This window comes from Tauraco erythrolophus, chromosome 4, assembly GCF_009769465.1.
Source record: "Tauraco erythrolophus isolate bTauEry1 chromosome 4, bTauEry1.pri, whole genome shotgun sequence".
NCBI classification, from domain to species: domain Eukaryota; kingdom Metazoa; phylum Chordata; class Aves; order Musophagiformes; family Musophagidae; genus Tauraco; species Tauraco erythrolophus.
In genome coordinates, this window is record NC_141468.1 from 24,121,499 (window position 1) to 24,134,727 (window position 13,229).

The 13,229-nt window shown below is 40.0% G+C and overlaps 1 protein-coding gene across 1 annotated transcript in view; it reads right to left on the bottom strand.

Annotated features, from left to right (window-relative positions):
• Window positions 1–13,229, bottom strand: part of PLXNB2 (plexin B2) — a 78,709-nt gene that overhangs the window by 58,108 nt on the left and 7,372 nt on the right. Inside the window, exons 4-9 of the mRNA XM_086609721.1 lie at window positions 12,691–12,791; window positions 10,445–10,571; window positions 8,555–8,705; window positions 6,146–6,260; window positions 5,294–5,396; window positions 4,718–4,819 (exon numbers count right to left, since the gene is read on the bottom strand). Coding sequence (XP_086465847.1) covers window positions 4,718–4,819; window positions 5,294–5,396; window positions 6,146–6,260; window positions 8,555–8,705; window positions 10,445–10,571; window positions 12,691–12,791 — 699 coding nt within the window. The remainder of the gene's footprint in view (window positions 1–4,717; window positions 4,820–5,293; window positions 5,397–6,145; window positions 6,261–8,554; window positions 8,706–10,444; window positions 10,572–12,690; window positions 12,792–13,229) is intronic.

A 13,229-nucleotide genomic window follows, 5' to 3' on the forward strand; every position in this document is an offset into this window, starting at 1 on the left:
ATTCAACTGAGGAACTGAGCTGGCTAAAACCCAAACACATCACCCCATGACACTGTTTCTGTGCTGGGTCATTCTCCTGCTCTGGCCCACAGCACAGCTGTGTGAAGAGCTTTGCCAGAAGAACCAGAGAAAGAAAGAAGTAGCAAGGACATTTTCAGACAGTATTGTTGGTAAAGGCTTATGAAATCAGAGCCCACTGGGGAATAAGACCATCTTCACCTTTTTAGAATCACAGAATGGCCTGGGTTGGAAGGGACCTTCAAAGATCACCTAGTCCAATCCCCCTGCCATGGGCACGGACATCTTTCACTAGATAAAGTTACTCAAAGCCCTGTCCAACTTGACCTTGAAAACTTCCAGGGATGAGGCACTCACAACTTCTCTGGGCAATCTGTCCCAGTGTCTCACCACCTGCATCGTAAGAAATTTCTTCCTCATATCCAATCTAAATCTACCCCCTCTCAGTTTAAAACTGCTGTCCCTTGTCCTGTCACTACAGACCTTAGTAAAAAGTTTCTCTACATCTTTCTTATAAGCCTCCTTTTTATATTGAAAGGCCACAAAAAAAAGTCTTGCTGAAGCCTTTTCTTCTCCAGGCTAAACAACCTCAACTCTCTCAGCCTTTCCTCATAGGAGAGGTGTTCCAGTCCTCTGATCATTTTCATGGCCCTTCTCTGGACTCACTCCAACAGATCCATGATTTTCCTCTGCTGAGGACCCCAGAGCTGGGCTTTCTGGGCTGCAAGTGCACATTGCTGGCTCATATCTAATTTTTCATCCACCAGTATCCCCAAGTCCTTTTCCACAAGGCTATTCTCAATTCATTAATCCTTCAGTCTGTATTGATATTGGGCATACCAATGCACGTGGCCTTGTTGAACTTCATGAGAACTTCACTTTGATGCCTTCTGTGGATGTAAAGAACTAGTCCCTGCTTTTTCCAGAACTGCTTGAGTCTTGGAGTATATGGTAAAAAAATAACGGTTACTTGATTCCTCTTTTCTGTTCTGAGTGTTAGTAAGTTGTCTCCTGCTGTCATCTAAGCCTCATGTAGGAGGACCTTATCCTGTTTATTTGTAGCTATGTTTCAATGCTGGAAGCACGAGTAACTCACGGGCCACTAGGTTTATCTCACTGGGGCAGTGAAAACCTTTCCTATTGCACCTTCACTGTGACAGGTTGAGTAGCAGACACAAGAGCCCACCAAGGTCTGGCGCTGAGGAGGAGCACACACTTTAACCAGGTAAAGGGCCTATCTCCAGTCTCTGGGAGGTTTATGTTATAGAAGGGAACAGATCTTTTACTTCTTCCTTCTCAGAAGCAGCATATAGAAAATAAGCTACTGATTGAGCTCTGAAAAGCTTTTCTAAAAGTTTTGCAGCCCATTCTGCTTTACAGAAAACGTCTACATACTCCAAGTTTTAAAGCACCTTACAAATATCTTTTTTGAGGAATGCTGCCTTGCCTTCCCTACTCTACATTTCAATACATCATGTATTTTCCAAAAGTGTTCAAATTCTGCTGCTGCTGCATAAGGCTTTCCCACATGCTCAACAGAAGGTGCTGGGAGAGGAGGGAAGCTTTGGTGTGTGTGACAGTTGCCACCTGGAGCGAACTGAAATCATACCAGGGTCTCGAGCAGAAGGCCACAGAGCTCACATTCAGCAGTCTGGGTGCAAAAAGAGACATGTAGCAAACACTGGGAAGTGGGTTACACATCACATACACATGACAAATCCAAATGGGAAATTATTTTTAATGAAAATCTTTAGAGGGTTAATAAGGTTATCTTGATGCTGGTACATCTGTCTCTTCTACCGTGCCAGTCTTTCAAGGACTCAGCTGGAGAATGTCTCTCAGAAATTGCATGCAATATAACTCATCAGTACTAAACTTTCCTCTCAACTGCTTGTCCTGGATGAGGCTATTCCCAAGAGAATGACAATAGCTTGGATTTACTTGTCCTTCCTCCTGAAATTCTTTCAGAGGAAGGAAGGGCAGAAAAACAGTCATCACCTTCTCCTCTTTTAGTCTATTCTCCTCCAGTGGAAATCCTCATGAGGAGATTTGTTCATTGTACTGTAAGCGTTCACAAGTTAAGTGGTGTGTACAAAATGTGTGAGCTTATTCTTCTACCTTCAGTTCTGCAATAGCAGTTTTGGAAGCCATCCACCTCTCCTACTCACTGAGTAAGCCCAAACCTTCACTGCTAATCTCCACCTGGAAACAGAGATGCTTATATGCACAATGTTGGCTAGTGTACTTAGCCACCCATGATAAGACAGGTTGTGCATCACCCTTTTAAGCAAAGCACAGATTAAACCAAGATAATAGAGCTAGTAGTTCAAAGTGACAACCGAACATTCATTTTTCTTTTTCTAAGCAAGAATTTAGGCAAGGAAAATAGGAGGAAAATGGATATATACCAATGTCCTAATCAATAAAGACCTTAAATGTGCTCATAGCTGCATGACTGCTACCTCTAAACACACCATATTTCCCAGCATATCCTGTGGCAAAATTGTTCCACATGAGAAGCCACATGCTATTTTGCAGTTGGGCTGTGGGCCAGCTCCTACAAAATACCCATCCACGGCGTCTCCTGAGCCACCCTGCCCTCCATGAGATGTTTACCACAGGCTGAGTGTAGGTTATACCCTTACTCAAATGAACTTTCAGTAACCAAAGTTATTGCTTCAGATAGCATGACCCCACAGGCACGAGCGCCTGTGTGATTACAACTATTTCGTGCCTTACTTGTTTTCACATATATTTAGAGGTCTGTGCATACAGCTGAAGTCACTGTGTGTGCCTATTCAAGTCCTGGCACTGAAGGCATTATTATGTACCAGGATATACGGGGCTGCTCCCATGACAGAGATGATGTTCTCACATGGTTCTCACCTAAGAAAAATTATTCTGACATCATTTGACACTCATCGCTCTCCAGCATCTTTCTAGCCCAGGCCCTGTGCATTCATCTTACTTCTTATAGAGACTTGAATTCCACGTAAGCCTTCCCAGTTCCAAGTTAAATAAATGCAGACTGGTCTGGTCTGTAGGCAAACTGTTAAAACATTGCTACCCATGACAAAGCACTCAGTCCACAAGATATGTCTCTGCCTTTGTTAAATGTAATTGATACTTCAGTGGAAAAAAAAAAGGTAGAAGCTTTTTGTTCTCTTTTCTCTACTAGTAGTTCAGAAAGATTAAAGTGCTTTTTCACAGAATAAGATGAAGGAGTTTTCAGGCTCCTGCTACTGTTTCTCCTCCTCAGAGGAAAAAGGTCCTCTAGAAGTCAAATTCAGCATATCTAGATTTGGCATCTACCCTGAATTTGCTCTCGAGAGAGAATGGACTCTTCCACTTATATCACAGGAGCAGGGAAAGATTTTCCTCTTTTGTAGAAAAACAGCTCTTCAAAATGTTAAACAAAAGAAATGTGAGTAAATTCTCTGGAATACTTTTCCATTTTTAGCAGAGAGCTGTGGCCTTTAAGAGGAGTGTTGTGTGCCACATCTTGCACACAGTCAGACATCCTACCAGGGACCAGTCCCAGCGTTTCGGAGAATGGACCAAATTCAGCAAATTGCTTTTCTTTGTTTACATGTATTTTAAGGTCTTCAAACAAAAATATTTATTTTTGAACATATGTTTGTATAGCATGGTCTTGATATATATATAGTGTAGAGACACACAACATGGTCTTCATATGATTGTAGTGCCCACGGGTTGCTTTTTACCCTTCTCTGAACACTTGTTACTCTCCAGACCTGTTTACCCTATTCCATCCCTTGGCAGGAGTAGCAGAGATAATAGAAGGACTTTGTAAGCTGTACAGTACTTCAATTTGGCAAAGGGATAAAAAAAAAAAACACCTCAAAAACCAAGAGCCTTCTTTCTCTTGACAGATGGCTGGTAGTTAAAGCAATCGATGCAGTCTCTAGCATATCTATCATCAATTCGAATTTACACAATGACAACACAGAAACAAACAACAGAAACTAAGATAGTACTTGAGGCATCACCTAAAGTGAGTCTTAAGCTTGGTTTTTATCACACTAACAATAACATTTTATGCATTGTCTAGGTTATAAAACAATTAAAAACTTGGAGTCAAACTCTGGCTTCTTAGAAGCTTTGTAATTTACTTTCTGGAAGCAAGTACTGAGAAAGAGAAGCCTTTGCTACAGCTGAGAAAATACCTGATCTTCTGGTTTGATGGTCACGCACACACAAAAAAAAACCCCAAAAGATTGTTTTACCCAAACTAAGAAACATTTAATTTCTGAGTGCATTTTTTTGTTTGAAAAGTGAAAACTGAATTAAGTACACTGAGTGATGACATTCTAGAACAAGAAAAAGTGAGTATTTAATTGGAAAAGAGATATGAAACATTCACAATCTCTACATCTCCTCTCATTTCATTACATGAAAAATAATTGTCAAGTGTTTCCGTAGGTCCAACTTACATTCTTTTAAAAAAAATTCTACATCTAGTAGTTAAAATACTTTGTCCAGCTCTGATTCTGTCTTGGTGATGACTCTACCACAGTAACCAACATTATATCCAACTTGAATGTGTAGCTCTTTTCCTTCTTTAAAAACACTTATGAGCAGGATCTCCAAGGAACACAAACTAATGCTTTAGTTTAGGCATGTGGCTGCGGTTTAAGTGGAATTCAAATGACAGCTAGCTTTGAATTAATCTGCTTACCTGATAATAAGCTAGATGTCTTCCCTCAAAATACACCTTTGTTCGATACTCCATAGGTATTATTGGAGGGTTAGGGTTTAGAAACTGCGGGCAGTCTTCTTCCTGGAGAGAGAAACATTTTATACGTTATTCCAAATAAAAAGTCTTATCACAACAAGCTCTGACGGCCTTCGGACAATGGAATGATTGTTCTGAAGAACTTCATGCTTAACATACAGTGACAGATTTGATTACACCCTTTCAAATTAGACATGCTAAAAATGACTGCAGCACATGTCAAAGCTGTGGGTGATTATCTTTCCTAGTCTTGAAATCTTGTTCCTCCCATTGAAGCAAAATAGTAAAAGGAACAAAAATATCCTTTCAGGAGTTATTCAGTCTCACTGCCCCTCCTCAATCACACCCTTAAATTCCAACCCCCGCACTGTTGCTATAAAAAACCCCACCTTACACTTCTGGAGTTAACTTTAGAATCATTTTCAAATCCCTAATTCAACCAACTGATATAAGAGAAGAAGCAAAGAAAATATTGAAATGTTCTAATAAAAACCTAATAATTTTATTTTTAAACATTACCATATTTTGTTTAATCACATCCTGTATTGAAGAGGACTCTTCACAGATATGTCTCTTCCAGTCCCACTGGCAATTCCATCTATTGCTTGCACAGGAATAGCATCTACAAATATAACATGATAGTCATGACAAACTGTCAGGCTTTCTCCCCCACTGACAAAAAAAGTAAATGAAATTACTTCTTTATTCATGGAAGGTAGATCAATCTGTTATGGTGTCCTTATTATATTAAGCTGAAAACTTCATAGTAACAACAGTTCAAGAGCCCCCAAAAGCTATTTTCTCCCTTAAATATTTAAGCAAGTATCAGAAAACCACAGCACCTCTCAGAAACTTTGAGATCAAGTCTGAGAGGGCTGGAAATGGTCTTGATCAGCCTCCATACATATGGATGAACAAAGTGGGGTTTGGGTTGGCTGCGTCTGTCCAGGGGCAGCAACATCTCGAGCAGGGCAGATGATGGGGGCAGAGCCAGCTTTGACTTTCCTATTTTAATGCACTGCAACCCAAAGCACCAATTTATCATTTGAGGGAACAAGTAGGTAAGCAGATGTCCACAGAGCTCACCTGCAGATACATTAGCAGCTACACAAACAGCAACCCAATGAACAGGCCTTTAATTACACGTGACATTAATATTCCTGTTTCACGTGTTTTATGTTACCGGCTCACCTGGTGCCCTTCAATCATTTTTAAAATCCATTAAAATGTACGAAAATAGATTTGTACACCGGCAAATTTTGAGAGTGCCAAAGGCTTAATTATTAAATGATTGAGTAACTCAGCTGCCAGTTACCTGAAACACCATGCTACAGGATCTAAACACCTAAGTAAAGAAGCTGAAATACTCACGGCTGATTTTTGAAAAGATTCATTGCTTCTTCACAGTCATAAAAAGGGTAAGTATGCGACGCAAAAAATATCTTATTATTTCCAAAGGTTAACTGAAGTGGAACTGAAACATGATCTATCACAAAAGAAAAAAAATTATCTAAGTGGTTGTTGAATTCTTTAGCTCTAGAGCTGAATGATACAATTACAATACTTTTACTATTTTACAGGACATAAGCAAATATGTAACTATACGGTTGACACTCTGGATCTCATGACTTGTTATACTTTAGATCTTTAAGCTTTACAAATTTTTCAGCACACAGTTGTCAGAGGAAAAGCAGAGATGAGATTAAGGGAAGAAGTAAAATTACAGAATAGCTTTGTTTTACAGAAGTGTTTCTCAGTGGTGCTATCATCATGCTAGAATTTTAAAGAGTCTAGAAGAACAAGAAAAACTGAATAAGGAGATAATTGAACACAGATGAAAACTGGCACGAGAACAGTCATTTTAAATAAAACATTATCTTAAATATGAGTATGTCTGCATGTAAAATTACTTGTTTCATTTGTGGATTAAAACTGCCATGGTCATGTGAATTAAAGCAAGTGATCTTTGTGGTTAATGCCCAACAGTGCCTGCAATGCTAAGTTACCACAGGCACTTGTGATCTTCGGTTTGCCGTACATGATTTCTCCACAAATGTACTTCTTGTCTGGATCATTACTGAACTAAGAGTGGAAAATTTATCTTCAGAAACTGGTGCTTTCCTCAGCGAAGCTGTTTGAAATACCTTTTGCAGAATTCATTACGCCCTTGTGACAAGCTATTTCACAAGCTATTGGGCAATTTCAAACTCTGCTTTCCTTGAACAGGTTCTTGGAAGACCATTAGCTGCTTGGCTGGAAGTCACCTTTGCCTGCACTGGGTCCCCTTGAATAGTTCAGACTGGTAGGAATGCCAGGGGATTTCCTAACAACGGGACTGTGAAAAAGCATCCTTCCTCTCTAGAAGTGTCCTATTCCCTTTGGAACCAACCACAACTAAAGCAATCCAGACTTTTCCAAACTCAACAGAGTTTGTTAAGAGTAAGTGGATGGCTCTGGACTGTTTGTCACATGCTGCCAGGAACCACTGCCTCTGTGCAAAACCATCTGCCTTCTGCTGAAGTGTTTGCCAAGCTTCTGAGCATCTTTATATTGCTTTTGAACATCCTTTCAGATGGATCCCTGTGCAACCAACTCAGAGGCATATCATTTCTAGATGACTTGGTTACTCTAGTGCCATCCCTGACAGACTTCTAGTCTCACATTTTATGCTGGAAGACATTAAGGTGTCATGTTTATCAACCCAGTTGCTTTATGTCCTACTTTACAAAATATTTAGGAAATGTGAACTGGCCCTAAATAACGGACTGCTGCTTTAACACTTAGCATAATCTGATATTGTGACACATCCCGGCTAGTTTAAAACTTAAGAGTGAGATTTTACAATCATTACTCTTCCTGCAACTAAAACTGGATTTTGACCTGTTTCAGCCTGAAGAGAATTGAAACTTAACTTAAAAAGTGCTTCCAAGTACTGATCTGACGGTTCATGGCTGTTGTGATACATATCATCCTCAGGGGTACCTCTGCAAGCTGCAAGAACACCTGTGTTTTGGGCTTTTTTTTGTTTTGTTTTGTTTTTTAAAAAAATGATACATAATAAGCAGTGCTGTGTAACCACTTTTACTCCATGTGTTTATGCATCAAGATGTATGAACTTAAAGCACAAATAAAGCACTATCTAGGAAACAGCACAAGAATTACAGCTGGCAACGGACCATACGCATATAATCAGTGGCTCAGAACAATGATACAGCCTTTAATTGTATGATCACATATTTTTCCACTGGACTTACTATTGCAGAAGCTGGAAGGCACATACTAGAAGCAGCAGAAGGCTTTATGAGACAAAGGACAGCCTTGTGACATGGACCAGAAAACAAGCCTGAAACACTGAACTACAGCTGACTAGAGCAAAACTAAGACATCAGAGATGAAAAACTTCACATCTGAAGCGCTCCTCTGGCCCCACAACTCAGAGTGATTAGGGTAAGACTAGAGTAGCTGGGTTTTATTTGTCTGGGACACAGAATAGCACCCCTCTGGCTCCATGTCTATGTTTCTGCCAAGCTCCTGTTTCAGGTTCCTGGTAGAAACACTGGGAATGCTACGGCTTGTAAATACAGCAATGGAAAAAGTTTGAGCAAACCTTTTTCTTTTTTGAATGTTCGAATGAACAAAGTTCAGTAATAGACTATTGGCGGAAAGGGACTAGAAAAGGGAATAAAACTTGTACGCAGCTCATATAAGAGCATCACATTAAAAGCAGCAGGCTATGTTCTTTCCTCTTATTATACATGCAGGCTAGCAATATTTCTTTACCTTGACCTTTTGGTGTTGGAGGAATAATATCGGGCGGATCACAGATAATAACCCCTTCTTTTAATTGAGCATAATGGGTTGTTTCACCAAATGTACAGAAAATCTGGTCACTCTCAGTCAGAGTTGGTAATGGACTTACAGTCAGTTCCACCTGGAAAAAAAAATTTAAAAGGGTAAAATATTTGACAGAAACGAACCAAGACCCAGAAAGATTTATGGCCTGAGAATTTCAACTGCTCTTTTATTTTGGCCAGCGGTGATATTTTGTATCACATAAGATTGTTCTCCTTTTCAATTTTTATTTCTTTCCACCTGCTAATCTTTTCTTCTTACACCTCTACCAACTTTTCCAGGCTCATTCTGTGTTGAATTACACTGATACAAAAACTTATCCTGTCCCGTCAGTGCATTATATCAGAACAAAAATGTCTGTACAGACACACCCAAAGCCTTTTGTTCTTGTCCTCAGTATCCAGTTTAGCAACAGTAAATGGAGTGGTTAACACTTAAATACTTAAAAACTTAATTAAAATTACATTAAGCTTAGGTGCTACTAGTGAATAATGAAACCAAGGCTGGATGGGCTGGAAAAGCTGGAGTTTGAAAGGCTTGAACAGAAAAGTAGCTTCTTCAAGACTCAATGTATATGCAAGAAACCCACTGAGATCTATCATTACTGCTGAAAAAGGATTTCTGAGTGATGTGGAGATTTTAACCTCCTTGAGCAAATTATCAACACAGAATGCAAGTGAGAAACTAAAAACAAAATGGGAAAACTTAGCCAGGAAAAAGGAAAAAATTGAAATGAAATTTTGGATGCTGTCCTTGATATAACGCTTCAGGTGTGTTAATTTTACAGTTTAACTTTTTCCATTTTATATTGCCAGTAGCAATGACAATTGTCCTTTTCTCATTGAAACCTGTCCACTATGTTATGAGCTGCGAGGTTTTTTGTTGAGCCAAGGAATCATGAGGAGACAGTGGCATTAGTGATGTTACAAGCAGCATGTAAATGCTCATTTGAAGTTGGGTTTGGTTTTGGGGTTTAGGTATTTTGGCCTCAGATGCTGATATGAGACACCAGAGACTTGTCAACATAAGTTGACAAGATCTGAAGTAAGAGAAGGTGTGGATTTTAAGTAGACTAGTTACACTCTTCTAAAATTTTTATTCAACATAGAAATGGCCTTAACACAATGTTGTTTACATCATGTAGGAATGGAATTAGGGTTGACTGAATGAAAGTCTTTTTCTTTCTGATTAAGAGGGATTAAAAGCCTTTTTACTGACTTTACTTGCTGGGCATCTCCAAGAAGCCCTCAGTCTGCACTGACATGCTCCATTTGGAGTTAGAGCAAGCTAGGACACCCTGGTCACACTCTGAACACTCAGTTTTGTTGCAACAGAGTCATTTTGCATGCTGAATTTACATTCTCCATGTACCCTGACAGACTTCGCTGTGTAGGCAAATCCACTGCTGATTTTAAAGCAACAGCTTATGGCTTCGCTGCTTACTTAAGTTTATGCTCAAGTAAGCTGAAAGGGCAGCATGAAATCTCCTCTATCAATTATTTTTTATGGGTTATACAACTTTGTGCAACACTTTCATAATGTTCAGATAAGTGTAAGAGCTTTATCACCCATACTAGTGCATCATGTTGGTTTACAGAGAAGGTCAAAAAGAGCATTCCTTAGAAGAAAATTCGAACCGCAAGCTGCAAAAACAGCAGGCAAGAAAGAGCGCTGTGAGAAACGTCAGGGACTGAGATACTCAAAACACTATCCTATTCCTAGTCTCCACCGTGCATAAAGAAATGCAGATATTCATCTTCCTGGTAGTCACATCAATGTGCTTTAAGAAGATGTACAGAAAGCATTTTCTTGTTATACCTTAGCAGGAGCTCTTCGACTCATGTTTAGAGGGTTTGCACTGATGATAGTCATGCATGTGCCGCTTGGACTCCACAGCCAGTGGTTCTCCTTATCAGCTGTTCCACAGTCTGCCTTCTTTGTGCACCTGACAAAATAGCAACAAAAACCAAAGCAAGGCAGTATTATAGCCAGACTCTGCTTTCTCTGAGCTATGCAACAATTTCAAGATTAGAGCCTGAAATTACAAGACAAGATGACTGGGAATTTGACTATTCAGGTTGTTATTAAAGAATTTTTAATCAAATAAGTGGTGGAATAAGTATTGATGGTTTGAGATGTCAAAAGCAAGCATTGAACCATGCCTATACTATTTTGGACACCACCTTGGATTAGACAACCCAAATCCATACAGTGGGACTAATATTTAGCAGAGGAGTCATCAGGCAATGGAGCCATTGCCTGATCATCTGAAACCAGGCTGATTAATCTTCATTGTAATATATAACCAAGTCCTGAATGAATGAGCACAGCCTGTTTTTTCTGCAGGTAAAGTAGCAGACACCTATGTGTTGCCAGTAATTAGACAACCCACTCATGAGAGTAAAATGCAATAGAGAAGTATTGCTGGGGGCACACAGACTTGTGGAGAGCTCCCTTTAAGACCACTCTCTGCCAGGGCACCGTTACTATTACGGGAAGACAACAGTGGTTGTGCCATCTCACCAAAAATACTGGGAGATTTTCCCAGCTCACGTACAGGAAGGAGAGAAAGAAGAGATGCTGAAGTGAAGAAGCTGCACATGTGGCTACAAAAGCTTGTGGAAGTGTGTGTGGTGTGTGGGGACAGACTCATCTGTACTTTTTTCCATTCTGTGCAATGTTTAGAAGAAAATGTTGAAAGATCTCTGGCTGCTGTAGTAGGAGGCTATTAACTCATCAGGGGCTTTAACACAGTGCAGTTGATGCACAGTTCTGTCAACCCTACCCTTAAAGATATCATTTACACACAGAGTCTACAGTCATACAACATATCCCTAAACACACAATTAAGTGTGTTCATGAGACAAAATTTGGTGCAGATGAAAAAAACGCTAGAAGTTTAGCATCTTTTTTTCTTCCACTGGAAAAAACACTAGTAAATGCAAAAAAAAATCATGTTTGCCTATTCTCAGAGACCATTAATATTTTGAGGTATTGAGGTCAGCGGTCATATCAGAAACCTGAAGGGAAATCTAGGGAAAATTGCCTGCTGTATGATATATGACACAGCGTTCAACTCCCAGCTGCTCAGGAGGAGTTTGAGGTGTATATTCCAAATCCCCAGGTTTCAACCACAGCAACCAAAACCCAGGCTGGAAGAGTTACAGTGTATTACAAAACCTGCATGCACTGCATGAGTTTCTCTGCAGTGCTCCATATTATGCTACACATCAGGCTGATGGGTAACTTAATGTGATAGTTCACATTTTCAGACGGGAAGCTAGAAGCCTGAAATTCATCTGCATACTATAATTAAATAGCCCCTTTGTTCCAACAGCAAGTACTTAGAATCACGAATTCCCAACTGCTCATGCCAAGGGGTTAATTAACTTAGTAGTCAAAAAGAGAGCTGCAGGACCGATCTTCCCTCTCGCCACTCCAATCAACGCAGAGTGCAGAGAAGAGACATTCCAGAGCTGTTCAGTGCTGTCCTAGTTTACACGTGTTTGAATATTAATTCAGTTAACCTCTGCAGATAGTCAGCCAAATGCCACCTTCTGCTCTCCTACAGTTAGGTGAGGGTTCAGTGTAGCTACATATCTTGGTAGACATATATAAAAACAGCGTTTGAGCTATGTAATTTATTTCAGACATGAACAGTTTTTTCTTTTATGCTTTTTTTACACTTTCCTGCTCTACTTAAAATATATGCTATATTTTCTGAATTTTAAATAAGGGACCACTCTTTTAATTTCTGGGAGAACATTTGACTGTACATTTCAGAGAGTGATACCACATGCAGTTAGAAGATGCATACTGATTTTCAGTACCAGCAGAAAATCATATATTTTCCCAAACTAATCAAATCTGCAGAAGTCAATGGGAACTTATTTGTGTGCACAGAAGATGGATATCAGTGTCTGCGTGATAAAATTAAATCACTATCAGGAGCGTAAGGCTGAGTACAAAAAGCTGGGATTGCTACACGAGCAGTAACCCACGGCACGTGTCGAGATTTGAGATATTCCACTGCTTGCACCCAAAAAAGCACCGGCAGCACTCACCTGCCCTCTCTCACACACCAACCGCAGTACGGATCCTTCGCTTGAGTACACTGCTCACAGTCCGAATATTTGTGGCAGTCCTGCACAGGTAGCCGATGCACCTGGAGAACCGAAAGCAAGGCAGACCGTAAGGGATCTGAAGAAGGCACAAGGGGACGGAAACATTTGTGGACAGGCTTGTACAGTGCCGTTGCCTGTGGCAGTAGAATACTTGACCCTGTGTTATTATGATCAGAGCTCAGCTTGATTTTAAGAAAATCCACCATTCAAAAATGGAGTCTGGTTATTTCCTCCTTAACAAAGTCCAAATCCACACACTTTTCCTGCTTTTTTTCACCCCAATATTCTCTAATGTCTCTCCAAAGTAACGTAGGACATTATTATAATCCAGAATCATGAGCAAGTCTTACAAAAATTGTGGTTTTCAGTTCCTCCAGTTATGTTACTTCTGGAAATTCACGTTACAGCAGCCACCACAGGACAGAAACTGCATCAACCACTCTCTGAATTCAAGAAACAGCTACTGCAGGACAGACACT